The sequence below is a fragment of the Urtica dioica genome, chromosome 4, assembly GCF_054948205.1.
Source record: "Urtica dioica subsp. dioica isolate 48M chromosome 4, U.dioica_male_clone48M_v1_H2, whole genome shotgun sequence".
In the NCBI taxonomy this organism is placed as follows: Eukaryota; Viridiplantae; Streptophyta; class Magnoliopsida; order Rosales; family Urticaceae; genus Urtica; species Urtica dioica.
In genome coordinates this window covers 6,306,101-6,327,948 of record NC_142759.1, presented here as the reverse complement: position 1 = coordinate 6,327,948, position 21,848 = coordinate 6,306,101, and the positions used below count along the sequence as shown (strand labels likewise).

General features: G+C 33.5%; 2 protein-coding genes, 1 long non-coding RNA gene and 1 pseudogene across 7 annotated transcripts; 1 reads left to right on the top strand and 3 right to left on the bottom strand.

Moving 5' to 3' along the window:
• Positions 1 to 627: 627 nt before the first annotated feature.
• On the bottom strand, positions 628 to 2,090 carry LOC149399752 (uncharacterized). Its single transcript, XR_016296793.1, has 6 exons — positions 1,921 to 2,090; positions 1,756 to 1,842; positions 1,543 to 1,669; positions 1,154 to 1,225; positions 982 to 1,059; positions 628 to 702 (listed from the first exon to the last, which is right to left on the bottom strand). It is a non-coding gene; the product is annotated as an uncharacterized LOC149399752 (long non-coding RNA).
• A 65-nt stretch (positions 2,091 to 2,155) lies between these two features.
• Positions 2,156 to 3,380, bottom strand: LOC149399751 (zinc finger CCCH domain-containing protein 63-like; annotated as a pseudogene). The gene is made up of 7 exons (XR_016296290.1): positions 3,263 to 3,380; positions 3,185 to 3,195; positions 2,952 to 3,098; positions 2,720 to 2,838; positions 2,557 to 2,616; positions 2,335 to 2,432; positions 2,156 to 2,258 (listed from the first exon to the last, which is right to left on the bottom strand). The product of XR_016296290.1 is annotated as a zinc finger CCCH domain-containing protein 63-like (transcript).
• Positions 3,381 to 3,578: 198 nt separating this feature from the next.
• Positions 3,579 to 6,118, bottom strand: LOC149399750 (65-kDa microtubule-associated protein 5-like). The gene is made up of 7 exons (XM_089610344.1): positions 6,107 to 6,118; positions 5,380 to 5,535; positions 5,166 to 5,240; positions 4,779 to 4,979; positions 4,432 to 4,677; positions 4,137 to 4,352; positions 3,579 to 3,695 (listed from the first exon to the last, which is right to left on the bottom strand). The coding sequence occupies exons 1-7, from the start codon at positions 6,116 to 6,118 to the stop codon at positions 3,579 to 3,581; spliced, it is 1,023 nt and encodes a 340-aa protein (XP_089466470.1).
• A 4,318-nt stretch (positions 6,119 to 10,436) lies between these two features.
• LOC149399749 (F-box protein At4g35930-like) lies at positions 10,437 to 13,259 on the top strand. 4 transcript variants are annotated; one of them, XM_089612125.1, is made up of 4 exons: positions 10,437 to 10,679; positions 11,507 to 11,589; positions 12,454 to 12,563; positions 12,660 to 13,259. In XM_089612125.1, the coding sequence occupies exons 2-4, from the start codon at positions 11,530 to 11,532 to the stop codon at positions 12,922 to 12,924; spliced, it is 435 nt and encodes a 144-aa protein (XP_089468251.1). In that variant the 5' UTR covers positions 10,437 to 10,679; positions 11,507 to 11,529; the 3' UTR covers positions 12,925 to 13,259. The 4 variants fall into 4 exon arrangements, 3 of the variants coding, with proteins under 3 accessions (XP_089468251.1, XP_089468250.1, XP_089468252.1); XM_089612124.1 differs by having other exon boundaries at positions 11,478 to 11,589; XR_016296530.1 differs by lacking the exon at positions 11,507 to 11,589 and having other exon boundaries at positions 12,660 to 12,923.
• Positions 13,260 to 21,848: the final 8,589 nt, after the last annotated feature.

Here is a 21,848-nt window from a genome sequence, read left to right as displayed (position 1 = left end):
ATGACTTAACAAATGTAGTCAAATTTTTTGAAGTACGTATGTACTACACACTCAAGCCTGCTGTTTCATTATTAAAATGTAAAATTTACTTTCGATGTGGGATTTTTTTGCACTGTGTGATAGGCTGCCACACAATTCTTGTACACATATGCCGTGCTGTCATGTTTCTAATACAAAGTTACTTGCTTTTTTTTTTTCTTTGTCAAACATTGAGTAAAAAAAAAAACAATAGTACAAAAAAATATATATGCTTTTCCTTATATAATTAAACTTTAAAAACATATATATATATATATATATATATATATACTAGTCTGAAACACGTGCTTCGCACGTGGTGGTTGTAGTTGTAATTAGTAAATAATTATAATATGTATGATTTAATTTACCAAGTTTTTTTCAAAGCATGAGGTTATAAATGAATATTAAGATATCAAATATTTCAATCATACATAGTAAGTACAAACATTTCAAGTAAATATATAGTCAATGGCATACTTTAAAATAAGAAAAATTGACATAAGTAAATAAAAGGTCAAAAGTTTGGTGTCTTGAAAAAAAAAAAAAAAAAATCAAACCAAAAAGTTTAAAAATCACTTAAGAAACATGTTTTTACTCAAATTTTTTGCCTGGATACGTGGCGGCGCTTGCGGGCCCAATGGTGCCATTATCACTAATTGCTCCTTGATGAACTCCTTCAACCTACATTTAACATCCCATGAATTTTGCTTTAGGGTTGTTCTATTACCACCCCCACAATAATAGGTGCATATCATATATATTAGAGCAAATTTATGCAGATAGATATTAGTCTTTTAGGTGACACTTGTAGAAAATTACGCTGACCCGAAAATAAAAGTTAAACACACAATAACTTAACAGTTTTAACCATAGATTATTGTATTTGTTCATCAAATAAATAAATTAATTAATTAACATAGCCAAACATCATATTTTCTGTATTGAAGGTATAGTACGTACTCGATGTGAGTGCAGGGCGCCCGAGCTGATCGTCATACGCAACTGGGTTCTGTCGGCTGGATCCATTTATATTCGAATCTGATGCAGCAGAATTTGAAAAAGGTTGTCAAACACATAAACAATATGCTTCAGCTTTAGAGCTAATAAATGGACAGTTTAATTCTATGCTTACCAAGCAGAGCATGCCCGGTGTACTTTCCGAGTAAAATGTGGTGCTTGCGACAATATTATTTGGATTCAGATCCTAAACAAGAGACCCAATGTGAGTAAGCCTCTTAGACAGCACGGCTCGAAAAATCGCAATAAAAAATGGTGAAGAGTAGACTTACAAGCCCTGGACAAACTATTAACCGCAAATTGTTCAATAGATTAGTCATTTCTGGAAGTGATAGTGGTTTTACACCCCTAATTTGCACAAGTAATCGCGAAATGTATCAAAAATCAAGTGCAGTAATAAAACAAAATAATATGACTAAGTTACTCTTTTTATTAAAAAATCAATTCTCCGGTAACGGAGCATATATGTATACTTAGGACAAAAGGTCTTACGCCATCTCATACCACTTCTTGGAGCTTCAAAGGTGGTCCTGAGACCAATCTCCATTGGGGAAAGGAACTCTTCAGCGGATACAGTAATGGGATGAAGAAATTTGTTCAAGACTGCTGGGAGGCGAAGCTTCACATTGACCTGCAGAAGCAGATAATGAGACATTTTCAATTTACAAAACATCAGCTCTCCAAGATGGAAACTACAAGCAGAGAATTTAAAATTACCATTTTGGTTCCAAACATGTAAGAGAAGTCGAGAACTGCCACATCCCTGCTTGGACGTAGATTCGTAACTTCAAGTGGACATTGCACCTATAAATCAAGAGATATATACAAGATCACGATCTATATGTGAATACCAGATTACCACAACATACAAATTGTGTTTACCTGTGCCCTGGGAGGAATAGTTTCCGGTACTAAAGATAGCTCAACCTACAAATGTGACGGAGGCAAAATTACGGCATGAACTGAGTCGAGTGGAGAGTATTTTTGTTTCCCAAGAAAAGAATAAGGCGTCCATGATGCATTCGCCAATCTGCTTTTATGCCAATCTAGAATACCACAAGAAGACCATATTTATGGTAAAAAGCGTTGCTCCGTGGCTCAGTTAAAAGAGAGAAATTTAGAAGTTGAATTTTACGATGCCTGTGAAAATTAGACTCCCAGGTCCCGTTTGAATTGCCCGTACCTCCTGTTTTGAGTAAACCTTTCCTCTTTCAGCGAATCTGACACAACGCAACGGGTATCAAACGAGAAGCATCAGTATCACGTTAACAAATTAAGGTTTTGTCGGAAACTTACGAAGGTAGATCATATATGCGAACTGAGTTGTCATGACAAGTGCATAACAACACCGGTTTGCCTTCCGGATCATGCATTCCACACAGACCAAGCACGCCCTGCAAAAATACGGATGAGGAACTTTACTTAAATATCATATAGTCTTCTACAACAGCTCTTTATTGATTCCCGGAACCATTTTAACTAATATGTGAAGATGAAAAATATAAATAAAAAAATTACATGCTCTTCGTTGTGTGTAAAAGTTACTTCCAAGCTTCCACTCTGCGTAGCAACCCACACCTGCAAAACAAAATAAGACACCGTTATAAAACACCATATACAAAGATAATTGAATTTTTTGAAATATTAGAACTATACGAAAAAAAATGGCAAAAGCACGCACCTTTATTGTTGGTCTAAAGAACTCGATAAAACAAATTGATCCCAACAAAGAACATACATTACAACGGACGTATGGTCACTGAGAGCCTGTATACACTGTAATGTTTCAAGGCTCCAGACCTGAAGATTTGAGTATAGTAAGAAACAAGAAAGTTGAGGCAGACATCAAAAGACCTACAGCAATAGACTAACTCGCAATTATGGCAAGCTTTTAATACTGCTACTTAGCTTACCTTTATAGAGTGGTCCATTGAGCCAGAGTAAAGTCTGTTAGCCCCAACTACTAATGTAACCACCGCGTGTGTGTGACCCTTAAGTGATGTAACCGGTTCAAAGCAACTCCCAGCTGCATTAAACCTCCATGCCAATATAGATCCATCCTGGATAAGAGGAATTTCATAGTGCTAATGCGGAGAGACTATAATTAAATGTTGAATCAAAAGGACAGAAAAAAAAACCTAATTACAGAATCCAAAACTGTGAATCAATACACATAAATTATTTATCTGACTGCGATAATAAAGAGACAAGGATGGCAATAAACCATAATCAATGAGATTGTTGAGAATCTTCCACGCTGAATCACTGTCTACATCCATATGGACCCCTCTGTATACTTCCTCAAGCTCATTTTGCCGCTTGAATATCAGCACCCTCGTCATGCTGGCTTTTAGAGCATTCAACCGCTCAACTTCGGTCTCAGCCTAATTATCATGCAGTTGAGAAACCATGAATACTGACTGTATCACTAACCATGAATTATAAAATACTCACTGCCTAAAGATTGTTTAAAATCAACTGGAGAAAATGAGAAATACTGTTACATGCTCTAGGACTTGTTGGGCAAGAACTCCTTCCCTTTACACCTCATAAACATGCGAAAGAAAACAAGTAACGTGGTCGAATGCTTTTTGCTCGTCAGTTGGTATCTCCAGCAGATTCCATAGTTGAACCAGCAACGTACCAAGATCTTGGAGCTACAAAAAAGAAAAAAATAAAAAGAAATAATAAAAAACTCAAAACAGAAAAAAAAAAATAGTAATAAACATTCTAACATAGTTTAAACAATTATTGAAATAAATTTCTAAGGTGGAGACCAGGAAAGCATAAGATCTTACTAATATTTTTAATAATGAAACAGATAAGGTTCAAAGCAGAAATCAAAACAAAACAAAAAATCATAAACTTAAGAAAGGAAATAAAAACTGAATTTAAATTATTTATCACTAAAGAATAGGTTGCTGTATGAGGTGTATGAGGCTATTTCGTTTGGAACATTGGTTGTCACCTACACCGCTAAAAACTATTGAGCAACATCTGAAGTAAAACAAGATCATCATTTACACAGGCATAGATATTTGAAAGCGTGTGTGAAGCAAGAATGGCAAGCAGGAATATGAAAAAAAAAAGAGAGACACCTTTTCTAGTCTTTGTTGTTTTTGTTGCTTGAGCAAGCTGATGAAATCCGTACATCTAGCCAATGTATCATTGCTTATGCTCTTCGAGTAACCACCCGATGAATTGCCCAAGCTTGGGTGAATTTCATGAACAGTTTCTAAGAAATCAACTTTCAGAACAACTGACAGCTCATGAATGTTTCTAAGATAGCTGTTAACTCTCTGCAACCGTAAAGCCTGAAAAAGAATATAGGATGACGTAGGCCCACACCTAAAATCTTAAATACACTCTAAATATAAATATTCCTCCAAGCACCTTTTCGCTCTTAAGTTCCTTAAGGTGCAACTTGAGCTCTGACAATCTTTTTGCAGTTAAATCAGAGTCTTCAGTCTTTACATCCCCATTGTTTTTAGACTGACCATTCCCAGCTATCTCAGCACGTATCGCCGCAATCTGTGACTGGATATCCACAAACTCATCAATTCTCTCTTTTTTCCTTGCCCTCAAGTCCTCCAAAATAGGCTTCAACGACGCTATTTGGTTCTTTAGTGAGCCTTTTCCCTTCTCAAACACGCCAAGCAACAACAACAATAACAAACTCAATACAAAAACACACATCGTAAAACAATATGGGAATCAAAACAACATAGGGTAAAAGGCACACGCCCGATAGAACGAAGATACATTAGCATTTCGATGACGTTGTTCATCAGCATTTCGATGACGCCGGAGTCGAAGTCCGAGCCGCCACAGCCTCCTCGTCTGAGCTCGTCTCCGGGCCTCAGTAGGTGATGATGTGGCGGGTTTGAAATAGCCGCGAAGGACACCACAGCGGAGCCGAAGGGAGAGATAAAAGCCTCGAACTAAACCCTAGAAAACCGAAAAAGATGAAATCGAACAAAACCCCCAAAATTATCAGCCAAAACCGAATATAATTTCCATGGAAAACCAACAAACTTCCAGGGTGAGAAAAATAAAATAAAAACGAAAAATCAACAATAAAATTTCCGTAAAAAATGAAACCACTTAGAATCAAGAGTTTAACCCACCTGTACGGATATCCCGAAGGAAAGAACTTGTTCAGGAAAGAATCCATAACGTCTTGAGTCATCTACAAATATCGGCTGAGAAAGAAAATTTAGGTCAAATTCTACCACAGAAACAGAACTCTGAAAAAAAATGAGAAGCTTTGTTCTATCTAATACAAAACGGCATATATACGACGAGAAATCAGTTCCTTAAGATTGGGGAAGAATTACGTACAGAGAGTCCACCGGGTCTGAAACTGGAAGCGATCAGAGACGAGAGAATATAATTGGATTGCCGGTGATGATCCAGGGTGAAGAGCGCAAGAGCAAGGGTCTGCAACCCCGCGTCGGTGTAGATGCACGGGAAAGCCTTCTCGGCGCTGGAGAGGCCCTATTTTGAAAGAGAAAAAAAAAGTAAATAACCACCGAAATGGATCACACGGATGAAGAAGAATAGAAAGGAGAATGATGTATTATGAATAAATGCAGCTTTACGAATACTGAGCGTTGTTACGAATAAGTGAATAAAACCAACTCTCTATTTGAATTTGAAGGCGACGTTTCGTGTGGTTGATTGAAGAAGTAGATTATAGGTAACGTGGCAGGTTAGTATTGGTTATAATATAGGTGAATAGTCTATGAATAGTAATCGATCATTCTCCCTTATTATATTATATAGATAGATTATATAGATAGATATATATATATACACATCTGGCAAATAACGTTGTATATATGCTTTTCTTAACTTTGTATACATCCGGCAAATATATATATATGCTTTTCTTAAAAACATATATATATATACATTCGGCAAATTTCTTTTCCTACAATTGTCATTTAGTTTTTTTTTATCATTAATAAGAAAAAAAGGTAAATATATGTTTTATTTTATGTAATTAATTTAATTTTGGATTTGTATTATAATAATACATAGAGTAAATAGAAACACTTTTTTTTACTTGTAACTTCATGACTAAATTTTATTTTATGTGTTCGATACTCTAAGATTTTAAATTTATATTTAAGAAATACCTCTATGTATAAAAATTCTATGTTTAAATTTTCTATGTATGCATGAAAATTAAAAAGTATTTTTTTAAAGTTTATTTATTGTTCAAATACCCCGCGGTATACCTTTCTTTTTGCGGTATACCCCGCGAAATGCGGTTTCCCATGCGGTACGAGACGAGATACCCCCAAAATTAGAAGTGCGGTACGGTCGCGAGATGTGAGATTTCAATCCTTGGATGAGATACGGGTTTCTACTGTTTTCAAAAAAAAAAAAAAAAGTGGGTCCCACCATAATCTTCACATTGCTAGGTCAGCTGCTTTCCAAGCATTGTAAGGGTAAGGCGTATTGACATATTTAATTGATTTACTCTCAAGAACAGATTTGCATCAGAGAGTCGGAGAGGGTTTTAGCACTCTGACTCACGTTATTTTTTTGGATAAATTACATAAATGCTCCCTGAACTTTTGACCATTTAACAACGTGATTCATACTTTTATTTTTCTTACAGCGTCGCCCTTAAACTTTGACAATCTTACAAACTTAGTCCTTCCGTCTATTTTTCTCAACAATCCATCCATTTTTGCCCATGTGATTGGCATGTGACTATTTAAACAAGGACAAAATTGTAAAAAAATAAAAAAATATTGATTTTATAATTATTTAATATATTAAAAATTATTACTTATTATATAAAAAATAAATAAAAATAAAATAATTATGTAAATATTAATTTTTAATAAAAATGAATTGTAAAAATGAATTATTATTTATTATTAATTTTCTATTATCGTGAAAAAAAAAAGTATAATGGAAATGTACAGAAAAATGTATTAAAAAAAGACAACAAACAAAATGAAAAATGAAATTTTTTAATTTTAAATATAAAATAATTAAATAAAGGATATATAGGTAATTTTAAATATTCAAGTTGTAATATGTAGATTACACAAGTTAAACTAGACAGAATATAGAAAAAAAAATGACGGAAGGACTAAGTTTGTAAGAATATGAAAGTTTATGGGCGACGCTGTAAGGAAAAAAAAGTAGGGACCACGTTGTTAAATGGTCAAAAGTTCAGGGGGCATGAGTGTAATTTATCCTATTTTTTTAAACTCATTCAACTGCTACGCCTATAAGACATCACAATCCTCACACAATTTTAGAAAGGAAAATAATATCACTAATATAAACTATTTTTTTTCTTTTTATCGAACTAGTTTTTTTTTATTTCAAGACAAAAAGCCACTGTTTTTGTTGAAATAATATTATGGCAAATGGTACTGCAATTATCTATTGTATGATATATGTAAAATACAAAATAAAGATTAAGTTATGTACTTCCCTCGGATACTTTATTTTGAATTTAAATGTTTTAAATTTTATATATTTATTTATTTTTAATCATTTTGAAATTTTAAACAAGGAGAAAAATACAAAATAAAGATGAAATAATATATGTATATTCATATATATTTTTAATATATTCTACAACATTATTTCTGTTCGGTTTTTCATCGGCGTATCGGTTTTCCATGGAAAGCTGCATTTGAAAACGGCATATCAATTATCTTTTTTCACATTTTTTCCGTTCGATTTGTCATCGACGTGCCGGTTTTCCGTAAATCGGGAAGCTCGAAACGGCGTCGAAAATGGTATTTCGAACCTTGGTGAGTGGTAGCTTTTTTTTGGGTTCTCGAAAAATAATTTTATAATTCGAATGAAAATCATGTATGTATATTATATCTAATGCGTTTATGTCAAATAAAATCAAAATTTTACTTATTTTTAAAAAATTTACATATGAAAATAAAAATTACTCATACTTTTAATTTCCAAATCTTTATTTATTTGCAAATAATAAAGTATATTAATGAATATTTTTTTTATTTAATTATAAGATTATTAAAAAAATGATATTTTTTTTACAATAATTTGTAATATTAAAAAAAGTTAAAGAATTAACACTATATTGTTGTTTTGGTTCAACTCGCACGACCATAAAAAACTAAACAGTTGTTTGATCATGTGGTTTCACACCCTGACCAGGACGGATCCCATGACAATGTCGTAAGTTCCAACCTCTGATAAATAATAATAAAAGTTTAGCAGGTTAAGATAAATAATAATAGAAAAAATGATGTAACGAATTATCGAAATCTGTCTGTGCAACAACGCAAGGAAGACTACGGTATTATTAAATATATGATTGACTTGAATAAATTGTAGTCACCAAACCTCGAAAATATCGTAAAAAACCGTTTAAAAAAAATTAAACTATTCTCACGGGCCCCAAGAAATATGCAAGCTCAAAAGCCAAAGAAATGCTCTGATGAGTGAATTAATGTCAATCATTTTGTATTTCTATAGTACATGAAAGTTCATATTATTCACTAAGCAAGCGATGTGAGACTTTTAACACATCACTATATCTTCACAAGTTAAAAGAAAGTACATAAAACTTTTTCTTAGCATGTTTTATACACTTACGCTGCAAACAGGGCCGGCTCAAGGGGAGGGCAAATGGGGCCATTGCCCAAGGCCCCTCCCCCCAATAAGGCCAATTTTTTTTTAATAAATATATTTATACATATAAAATTATTATATAACTTCACTCATAGTTAATTTGTAGTTACAATATTATTAAATTGTTATAATCTGTAGCATTAATTTACAGTTATAATTACAAGTACAATTAAATAAACTTAACATTTTGTATCTATTAATAATTTATATGATAATTAATCAAAATATTTAAAAAAATTGGGGGCCCTTAAATGAATTTTTGCCCTAGGCCCCTTAAATTGTTGAGCCGGCTCTGGCTGCAAATATATATATATATATATATATATATATATATATATATATATATATATACAAGTACGATACCTGCGCGTTGCTGCAGAAAACTTGTGTTTACAATAATAATGTTTTCATTTATAACAAAAAAAAAAGTTTAACTTGTATTTAACGTAATATCACTATAAAAAAAATTGTTTTGTTCTCCAATATATACATAAAATTTAATTATATTGATACAATTAAGTATATATCATTGAAAACTAAATCTATTTTTTCAAATATAAACATTTTTATTAATTAATATAATACAAAAAATTCACTTATAATGTTATTGTACTTTTCAGTGATTATCTTTTACTTTCCTTTTTATTTGCTAAAAATTTAAATATTCAATTGGATTATGATATTGTTTTACGTTTTTTTTTTTATGTAATTATATATTGAAGGTTATTAGCTTCTCATCATTTTGATGAAATATTTGGAATTGACATAAAAGTACATGCACTAATTAAAAAATAATCAACATAAACAGTTTAATGATATACACAAACTTCTAAATAAAAACGGTGCATTGAATATATATAATAATCATAATTACATACATTTTCTTGGAAGGAAATTAAACTTTTTGCGATGGTTTGGAACAAATAATCCTTTTTAGTAATACTAATTATTGAGACAAACAATACAATTTAACATAAACGTTTATACAAAATAATGTTGAAAAAAACATAGAATGTGATTCAAACAAATGTTAAATATACGCAAATCATATATATAAGAGGAGATAAATGAAAGGTTTCTATAAGAGCAAAATATTTATATAATTGTAAATATGTATATAATATATATTTCAAATAATTGATTTTTTTTTATATAATTACATACATAAGTTATTTTAATTTTCTGTATCAACAAATAATACATAGTTAAAACATTCTCCATATCTCTCCATCTCTCTATTTATTTATTTTTTCCTTAGCTTCTTAGAATTTGTTTTAATTTATTTTGGAAAGTATTATGAACTCTCTTCATATGAATTCTACTATACCTGATGTTTTTTTTTTCGAATCTATAAAATGTGGAAAAAATAATTACTTGTAATTAACATTCGAAGATTAGTTCAAAATCATGATCATATTTTAATTATGAATAGCTAAAGACAATGTATGTCAATCAATTTTAATAAATTTCATTTGTACATATCAGGAGGAACAAAATCGGATGAATTAATTAGACTAATCTCATACTACTTTGTGACAGAGTATATAGTACAGTACTATATACTATTAGTACTCCACGTCTATATATTAATTCAAACAAAAACAGAAAATAATACACAAAGATAAGAAATTCACACATACGTGTTTTGTGGCCCAGGCCCACACGAACACATTTTACTAAACCTATCTCTTGTTCGAAATTAAAAAAAAAAAAAAAAAAAAAAAAACCTAACTTATCTCTTTGATAACATATCCCTCATTCTCGATTCTTCTTCTTCTTCTCTCTCTCTTTATTGTTTTTATCTTAGTTTCGTTTTTTTTTTTCCATTGATCGAAGATTACATCTTGACCATCTATTTCCTCTACTTCAGGTAAGACTTTTTTTTTCCTTCCTGTTTGGTACGCACTATTCTACCGAGCTCTCATTCGAGATCCACTTGCGGGAGATTTTTTTCTTCTTGGGCCGTGGTTCGGGTCGTTGAGACTCGATTGTTCAAGGTAAGTCTCAAAAAAATTTCTTGCCTACTCGAGTTTCAGAAAAGCTAGGTTTAGATTTTATTTTGAATCTCTTAATTTTTGGTGGAATTCAATGGTGATTCGATATTTGCTCGCGCGCGTGTGGATTCCTCGTGATTCTCTTCTCAGTTTCGTCTATGAGTTAAATCCGTGAATTTAGGGCTTTCGGATTTAGGGGTGCCTGAGTGCATGTTCGAGTCTATGTGTCGTTTGTGGTTGATTTGCTGATTGTTGATGATTTAAGTAGCGTATTCGAATCTCTCTCTCATTTCTATAGTTTGAGCTCGAACTTGAATACGGTGATTGGGGATTTTGAAATTCTAGAGTTTATGATTTGATCGGGTCTTTCAGAAATAGATAAATCTGAGGATGAATTATTCAATTGAATATGAGATTGAGTGTTTTGGAACCTATTTTTTTTCTAATTTTTTTTTATTAGTGAAATGACCATGATAAGTACTAATTATCAAGAGTTGGATTGCTAAAATTCGTGTGGAAATTAAGACGAAGAATATGTCTGTTCTTTGTATCTTTATCTTTCGAACCTCACTCATGCATTTCTCTTTCTCGAGTGTTCACTTTCTTTTTTCTTCTTCCTCGATATCACATATACTTGGAAAAAAATGAGATTCGTTTTCTGGTCTCTATCTTTCCCACCTCGGTTGTGATTCCTTCACTCCTTCAGGCTGAGATTTTTCCTAAAGTTCGGGATTTTTTATGATTTTAAAATCTTACTATGTTTCTACTGTTTGCCTCTCTGTTTCTCATTGGAGCAATTAGGCTTTTGTTTCCCTCTGTTCTATCTTTAGTGTGCGGATAAAGCAATGGTGACATGAGGAGCGACTTCTGTCCTATCTTCTTATGTGTCCTTCCAGCCTTTTTTTTGTTGCAGGCAAGTTTTTTTTTCAGATGAGATCTTGCTAATTCGTTTTCTGGTTTTGTCCCGGTACTTGCTCATCGGGACAATGGAATATTTGAGGAGCTGAGGAAGGCGCTGACCGGTCCTTATTTAATCAGCCACTACTGTATAAGTGTGTGTATAAATATTATTTCATCATAAGAGTCATCTGAACTCTGAAGTAACTTCTCCAGAAGTTCGGATATATATAGAGTAAGGAATATAATAAGACTGACGTAAGCAGAAATGTCTAGATGTTTTTTTTATATGTGTCTGAAATGTTCCGGAGACATCTAGGGAATTATTTGTAATTGTAAAAGTTTAACTAAAATGGCAACATCATGTAATTCTGAAGCTTTTAAAGGGCATTTACGTCAATTTTTTTTCGGACACTGTAGACTTAACAGGAATATGTGTCTACGTGAACAGTGATTCCGGATTCTCCTTTATATATATAATATTTTTGTATATATTATATAGAAACCCAAATTTACTGTTCATTCAGTGTCAATACACCGTTGTACATGGCCATTTTTCGCGGGCGCAGACATGATATAATTACTGTTCTGTCTCTTTTGGATCTTGTGAATGTCGTACTGCAATTGCTAATATATGTGCTCTCCCTGAAATAATTGATTCTCGTGACTTGACTTCGTTTACCATAGGGTGTGCATTAGATTTAGACATTGGCTGTTAAATGAAAGAAAGACCAAGTGTATTTTCCATACGGTTTTTTTTTTTTTGTTCTTGGTTCTGTTTAACTTCTGCAGCCCTCCTTGACAACTTTAGAGATTTACCTTCGAGTCTTTCTATGAATTCTCAGAGTGGTACATTCTCATGCATTTAAACTCAAATCAGGTCGTGATAGCGAGGCAGTTCTACTTTAATTATACCACCCCGGATCGTTCTCGCCAGGAGATGTTGAGAACGATGACTCCTCGGCCAACAGATCATTGGCCTTTTCTAAGGCACGAATCCTAACCATTTGTCTTTGTTTTCTATTGAGAATCGTTGAGACCTCCTCCAAAACCCTTAACCTTAAATTTTTATTGCATTTTTTATAGCAGCAAGGTCGATGGAAAGGGAATTTATATGCCGAGCCCTCGAGCCCCAAAGGCCCCGAGGCAAGGTCCTCGACCACCTTCTCGCCTGAAATCTTCGGAGATGCGCCAAGTCGCGGCTGTTCTGTTTCAGGAGTCGTCTCTTCCGGCGAGATGCATGGTTCCTTCTGTGCTTGCAAAGCCGCTTTGTAAATCGTTGGCCTCGAATAGAGTTCTGTTCTACGAGGACGAGCTCTGCCAAGCTGTTGCGCAGAATAAGCTTAGGTGATAAGTTCTGGTTCCCTCTGGTTCTTTGTGTATATATATAATATTATATATATAGTAGCTTGATGCAGTTTTGTACCATTTCTGGGAAGCGTTTTAGTAGTTTTATAGGGTATATGAGACTTTTCAGGGGTTTTTTTAATTAGAGTGAGAGATTTGAGAGATCATGTTTTGTTGAATAAGACAGTTCAGTCTGGCTATTGTATATCTTCTATATATGTGTGAATTGGCAGTTTCTCTAGCCATACTTTTGTTATTTTTGGGAACTTTTTCACTGTGGAACGTCATAGCGCAGTGATTTAGTAAGGGTCTTCCATTAATCTTAAGACAGGTTTAGCACATTTTTGGCGCTGAATTTGTGGACTCTACAAAGCCTCTAGTAATTTGTTGCCAATAACGCATCGCCAGGATTCGGGGGAAAATATCATAGAAAGCCCTCCTTCCGGTTTTATATTTTGTTAAAAACTCTATAATAAATTTTTCAGGTTTAATTTTCAATGTCTTTCAAGTTGATTTCCTCATTTTTTTTTCTTCATAAATTTAATTAGTGTTTCTCCATGTCTTCGTTATTAAGTTAAAGTCCACAAATATATCTAAGCGAAAAACAATATATAAAACTATCAATTTATAACATGTATTTACAGTTGTAAATCCATAATCTACTATATAACGTAGTGAGATGACCGAGATTACGAATTTATTTAGGCGCTACTGTGGAACATGACTTTAGAAGCGAGCAAAATGAGAGAGTCGAAAAACTATTCGCTAAAATTAGTGATTTTTTATTCTTATTTTTAAGCAGAACATGATAATTGAAGGCGCCAGGATATGATCCAAGTCTGATATAACATGTATAACACTGAATGAACACTGCTCATCTGGCTCTTTCTCGGGGTTCGATATGAACACTGCTCAGGCAATGAAGTGGGATCTGAGGTTCGATATGAACATCTAGTCCGGCGCCACGTTTATTAATGATGCACCATATCACGGCTGTGACTGTAAAACAGACGCCACCGTTACCCCCGCCTTTTAAGCAGCACGGTTCCGTCCCTGTTCATCGATTTGATCAAAACAACTCCAATCATGCTCCAAAATTATGATTATTTATTGATGTCAATAAATAATTGTGTTTATTAACAAACATGTCATAATCATAATTTTGAAATTAAAAACAATAAGTAAATTTTAATCATAGAAATCTTAAATGATCATAGTTTTTTGAAATTATCCCATTTTCCATTGTCTCTAATTCTTCCATCACTAAAATCACTTTCACCATTAAAATTCAGTAAATCTTTCCACTTGGTATCTATACAGATTTTATTGTGGGTTCATTAGGTATATAGTCTTATTTACAGTTTCACATGACTGTATACTCAACGTTGCAACGTTCATGTTTTTACACGTATAAATTGACGTAAATACTTCACTTTTTTATTTTAATGAAAAGACAAATCAGAAATAACATGTCATCTTTATGACTATTTACTTAAGATTTACGAAACGTTGACTATATATAGCAATACCACATGGCTAATTATCTATTTTTTTTTTGTTTTATTATACAATAAATCTCATTCAAACCTTTCACATAAAGTAAATCCAAATTATATGGATCTTTTATTTGGGTAAGGAACACTTGTTGAGATCTTAATTCTTTTCTCGGGCATTTGAAATACCAAATACTTCTATCAAGTTTTGGACTTCACACGGCATTAAAACACCAATGAGTTCCTAACAACCATCAACTAGAAATTAATGACAAAACTTCCGTCAAACAACATGCTTTTTTGATCTGTTTCTTTCAGGCTCTAACTATAAACACCTTAGCAACATAAGTAATTTTATTGGTCGTTAGTAATAGTAGTGATAACAAACGTATATTAGGTTATGACATACTTCATTTGAAATTTTTAATGCGGAGATTTCATGACGGAGTAGAGACTTATCACGTCCGTCGCTCGAGGTCCTTGGTATTGTTTTTTTGGTGATTTGGGTTGTGACTTATGTTGAGATTTTACCGCCAAAAAACGAAAAATAAACAATATCAAAGAACACACAAGATTAATATATAGTGGCTCAATCTCAACGTGAGATCTAAATTCACTTTACCACTGCAAATATTATTATAAATCAATATGGGATGGTGTTTACACTCGATCTCTCTTTTCTCTCTTACAGAAGTGACGACTACAACATATTTATAGAGAAATAACTAGGCCAACAGATAGACTTAGAATACCCTAAATACCATCGACCTAATTCTTGACCCAAACGACATACACACAGTCGTCTTGTATTCAGCTCGACGTGGTCTGCTCGGCGATCGATCCTAACTCGACAATCAATCTCGGTCTTCAGCATTCCAACTCGTCAACTCGGCGACCAATTTGGCTTCATACCTTCAACAACTTATTGGGGTAAACCCAAAACGTCCATATCTCTAGATTAACCTTGGAATTGCGATGAGGATGATGGGATTATTTTCAATGATAACGAGTTCAAGGAATTATTTTCAATCAATGTTATTTATTTGTTCATGATTGTGTAGTTTACGTGTGTTTGTGTATTCGTTGAGACAATCTTCATAAGAGGATTGCATGGGACAGAGAAGGATATTTGATCTAAGTGAAGCTTAGATTGCAATTCATGGAAAATACAATAATTGAGATGAAATTTGCAAACTTGAGACTTTCCAAATATATATATATATATATATATATATATATATATATATATATATATATATATATATATATATATTTCGTTTTGTGACTTCATTTTATTTATTAAGAGAGATGATAAATTTCTCATAATTTTTTGAGGAAATGATGGTAATACTCAAAAGTTTACGCTGCATACACTTAACTACTTTTTTTTTGTTATTATTTTTTTTTACGGGGAAAATACTTTATGTTAGGTTATGGTTTCATGGTTACTATCTAATTCAAATCAAGGGTAGAGATTTAAGTTATTTTTTCTTTCAATTTTTTATTATTTAAGAGAAAATGGCGGCATAAATACTTAATATTTTCGGAAACATACACTTAAAGATCTATTTTTTTTTCCGAGACAAATACCTAATGTTAAATTTCAATTGCACTGTTAAACAAAATCAGTTAAATCATAAATGAAATTACATGTGACAACCTTGGATTAAACACGATTTAACATTTTTTCCCACAAAATTAACTAAAAATTAATAATAAAAAAAAATTTATACCGCAATCTTCTCATCATTTAATTAATGATCTTTATTGCTTGGAAAACACACATATAGATATGCCGCTTTTGTTGTCACCAATACCAACTAAATGGTCTCTTCATCATGGACCGTTACATATGTATTATATTATCAGCCACAAATTGTTGTTGTTGGAATAAAATTCCGGCTTATCTATGTAGAATTTTATTCATATACGTTGATTCCTTTCCCATTGGGTATACTTTTTTTTTTGCTTGAACAGAAAGTTTCATTCATCACAGAGAAAAGAAGGTGTTCCCATTTACCTACGCGGTTGAGGTTGAGGGTTTTTTTTTTTTTTTTTTTTTTTTTTACAATTACAGCATAATTAATCTAACTACCACAGACGTGCTTATATAATAACTCTTCCACATTAATTATTGGTTCGACCAATTTTCAATTCAATTATTTGTACGTATACCTGATATAGTGAAAAGTAGATACTAAATCTTTAAAAGAAGATATCCATATTTTATGATGATTCTATAATTTTGTATTCACATATTTTATTCACTAATATTTATTATCTTGATGTTTATTTCTAAAGATCGGTTGTTAACGAATTTGAGATAAATTCATTTAATGTTGAAGGCAACTTTGCATTATAATGTAATATTCATTACAATCCAGTTAGTACAATAGTGGCCCTACTAAGATTAAGACAATTCCATTTCCACGTACTTCGACGGTATTTTTCCGATTTCAATTTACAAGTCTTCAACACAAAACGTGAATAGCCGCCGGGAATTATAGCTGGCATTGTCGTTGACGTCAACGCCATCAAGGCTCAAAGGATTTCTAGTTATAAATAATTTCTTTGAGTGGAGGAAACCTACTTAGTCATACATCACTTTCTTATCAATGATAGCCATGCATAACTTACAAGTCATACATTACTTTCTGATCAATGATAGCCATACATCACTTAGTCATACATCAATTAGTCATGCGTCACTTTCTTGACGTCATGTATGGTGTACTCAAGTACCATGTACCATGTAGCCCATCATCCCCATTATTAATGATGAATGAAACCTAGCTAGCTTTGATAGCCAAGCACCAACTCAGTCCTCAAACTATATATAACTTTGTGAACCCTTTTTTCCAATCTTTCAAGGAACGCTTCGCAAAGAAAAAGAAAAGGCCTCCCTTTCTCTTACCAAGCGCTGTTCTTCCCATATCTCCACACACCAAGGTTGTCTTCCCATCTCTCCACAACAAGCTTCTCTCTCTCTCTCTCTCTCTCTCTCTCTCTCTCTCTCTCTCTCTCTCTCTCTCTCTCTCTCCCAACAAGGTGTTCTTCCCATCTCTACACAAGTTTCTCTCTTTCTCTCTCTAAGGTGTTCTTCTGATCTCTATCTCTCTCTCAACAAGGTGTTCTTCCCATCTCTCTCTCTGTCTCTCTCTCTTTATTATAATTTTATTTGGCTAGCTACCATAACTTCTTGAAGTTGCAGATTGAAATGGACATTTTTTTTATTCCGCTGTGAATTATTGAATTTGCAGGGGAGTTTATATATTAGAATATCACGTGATGTCTATAACATGCCTAGTGCGATTCATTGCCTATCTTCAAATCATCACTCTCCTCAATTTAGGCACGGGTACGAAATAATAATTACAAATCATACTATCATCGTCATTAATATATATATAATCAATCACTTACAAATATTACGTATATTGTGGAGGTTTAACAGCGAAGGGCATGACAGCAGTGGACGCAGAAAACTCGTGCAGCGAGTCACTTTGGGTGGCGGTGGTGTCGGCTCCTAGCGCGCCTGAGCTCACCGCCGCAGCCACAGGGTTCGTCCTTTTCCCGGGCTATTCCACTAGAGTCATAGTTCCAAACAACTGGACCGGCCTCGTGTGGGCCCGAACGCGCTGCGACCCCGACCCGGCCTTCTTCCACTGCCTCACCGGCGACTGCGGCTCCGGCACCGTCGCCTGTCCACGTGGCACACCCCCATTTGGCGCCACCGTCGCCCACTTCACGGCTGTTTTCGGCGAGCAGGAGTACTACAATAACGAGGTGTACGTTAGCGCGGAGACGGGGTTCAACTTGGCGGTGGCAGTGAATCCGGTGGCCGGAATCGGGCCCCGTTGCGGCACGGCGGTGTTAGATCAGAGCTCCTCCGCCGATGCCCTAACTTCACCCACGTTTGTTTGCTTCAGCGCTACCTACCACGTCCAGTTCTGCGCTACCCGACAAGAGTACGCAACACTTCACCTTCCCGCTTCTTATATATATATATATATATATATATATATATATATATACACACACACACATATGATATGTAGATATAGAGTGTTCGTCGTTGTTGCCATGCACACTGTCATGTTTAGTTAATCTTTTTCTACCTTAGCTACTAAGCAGTGGCGGGTCCAGAATTTGTAGCCAGGGCAAATTTGATTAATTTTTTTTTCTTTCTAAATTTTCTTAGAGGTATATAAGAAAAAATATATATTCAGGAGGGGTAGATATGAGAAGTTATATAATTTTGAACTAAAAATGTGAAATTTAGGGTTTAATTAAGTTGTAAATTTAGAAAGATCGCGTAAGAAAAAAAAAGTATTCATGAAGAGTAAATATGAGAAGTTATATAATTTTGGACTAAAAATGTAAAATTTTAGGGTTAAAGTTGTAAATTAATAAGGGGGCGTGTAAGAAAAATAAATATTCAGGAGGGGCAATTATGAAAATAGTATATGATTTTGGGTGAAAAATATAAAATATAAGAGTACAAATTTTAATTTTTTTTTTTATAATTTAAGGTAATAAATTTAGTTTTTAAAATTTCAGGGGGCATAGGCTATTTCTTTAAAGATCATAATTAACTGACTAGAAACCCTATTTTTTAAATTAAACTCACTCAAAACAATGTAAAACCTTGATTTATAAATTAAAATATATTATTGCTTTAATCGCTATACATCATTAGATTTTTTTTTATTTTTTTTATTTTTTATATCAGCCTCCTTTGATTTAATTCATCCGTATCTCAGGTCGCATAGTGTGAGCATGCCCGAGAAATCAGAGGGGCATAAGGGTAATAAGGGTGGGGTGGCGAGGATATTATGGTGGGCTGTGGGTGGCGGTCTCGGCGGCGTTGGGATCGTCGCAGCCTTGATATGGTGGTGTCTCACATCTGATTCTGATGGGTGTTGTAATCCCACTTTTTACTTCTTTTACCGATCAAATCAGACTTTGACGACAACCAACACTCAACGCCCCAGCAATATTAAAGTCCACGTCCAGTCTCGAGTCTGATAAAAAAAAAAGAATGTTTTTGTGTACGCGCTTTTTTAGTGAATTATTTTATTTTTTATTTTTGAAAAGCTAATAATTCACTAAAATTGCGCGTATTATTATACATCTTGTATTCTGCTACTCTCATTTTTTTTTATGCAACGCGTTTTAGGAAATTGCTGATGCATCCTGTTTATTTATGTTAAAATTGAAGACAAATGTTTGTTTGTTTTTTTTTTTTTTTTTCTTCTTTTTTTTTAGAAGAAATGTTTGTTTTTTTTCGTTATAGTAAGTTGTCGCATTATTCATTCATTTATAAATTCTTACAGCTTTATCCATTACCATTAGTGTATAATTTTGTTCAACGTTTTTAATGAAAACTTTTCATTTAACAAAAGTTCATCTAGTTTTTCATCGCCTCATTGGATTTCGGAAACACACATTCTATTCTATGTATTGAAAATAGAGAGTACACCCTTTTTTTTTTCTTTTCAAAAACTATATCAACTAACCAAATAATTATCCTCAATTAAAATTATAATCAAATTATTCAAACAACTAACTAAATAATTATCCTCAATTAAAATTATAATAAAATTAAACAATTAAAAAATAGCGCATGCGTCATATTTTAGTTTTTGGCTACTTTTTTAATCATCTTTTAGATTGTTTGGCTATATATTTAACTCTCTCTTTTTTTTTGTAATTTTTTTGTTTAATCACTTTTTAAATTTGTTTATACAAAATAACAAAATATCCATGGCGGAGCCAGGAACGAAGCTCAAGAGGGGCCAATTATTTATACTAATAATTATAGTGTTTATAAAATAAAAATTGGACAAAGTAGTCAGTATAATTTTTTTTTTCAACGAAATAAGCCAAAATTTAAGATTTTAAGCAAAATAATCAAGATTTAAAGTTTTAAACAAAATAGGTAAAGATTTGACATCATATAAATTATTCTATTTTAGATAAAATAATCACTTATCATTGTATATATGTTACATATATGCATGGGTAGCAAAATACGTACCCTATATAAGTACGGAGATAAATATTTTTTTTACAAATTTAAGTTTTATTCAAGTTTGAAATTTTGCATGTTTTAGACAAACACTAATTATTCTGTAAGTCTATTAACTAATAAATGTTTAGCTATTGGACCAAAAAAATTTAGAATTAGAAAGGTTTAAAACAAGTTATTAGAATTTGTAACTTTAATTACAAAACGGGAATGATTTTTATGTTATAGTTACTTTTTGGTATACAAAGTTATATAATTTGCACATGTAAGAAAATAAAGATAGACTGAATGTGCATATGGTAACTGTTGTATGTGTATATAGATGAATAAAATTGGACAAACACATAAACGGTAAACCTATGTACAGAACAGTAATAGAATAGCTTTAAAAAAGTTACATATAGCAAAATAACTTAATAACTAATCATGCTACAAGTCAACAAATAGACACGATGATGACATTTTTTGAGAATTCAAAAGGGGAGTATATGAGACGTACAAAACTAAAAGAGTAAAAGTATAGCATTTTTTTCCTTTCCTTTTGCTTTTCGCTTTTCATACGCTCTATGTGTTATGTATCATACCTCTACGCGGGGTTTTTGGATTAAATTCTGACTTCTTCATTTTATTCTTATCATACTAATTGCGGGTCCCGCCCGGGACGAATTTATTGTTAAACAATAAACGTAATATTTCCTAAAGAAATTTGTAACTATTCCAAACATCAAAGTGTATATAGTCTTTTTTTTTTTTGAGGGAATAACTGATTCATTAACATCATAACAGAGCTTTAACATCTCTTTGAATACAGCAGTCAAGCCACGCAGGGCAGATGACAGAAACAAAATCAGAGATAACCTCACTCAAGCGGGTCTTGGCTATACAATTAGCCGCACCATTACAATTCCTTGGAACCCACTTAACCAGCCCCGTAGAGTCTAATCTCTCCGTCAAGACAAGAATGTCTCTGATGATAGGCCCCTGCAAACCGTTGACCTGCTCCCCACCCACCAGTTGAGTTGCACGAAGACAGTCGGATTCCACAGCAGCCACATGCCACCCCTGAGCCTGGATCAGACGGAGGCTCCATCGCAGCGCTAGACACTCGGCTGTCAAAGCCGAGTCCACCCGTCCGACCGAGACCGCCGCAACACCGATCACTTCGCCGCCATGGTTCCGCACAACACCACCCACTGCTGCATCACCGGAGTTAGCATCCCACGCCGCATCAACATTGAGTTTAAGCTCCCCGGGATTTGGCCTAATCCACGCTTCCTGCCGCACCGTTCTGGCCGCGCCGTGTGTTCCCGGACTAACCACACCTTTCCGGAAACTCGCCAACCAATTTGCCACTTCACCGACCCATGCCTCCGGAGATTTTATGACGTTCTCAAAAAGTCGGAG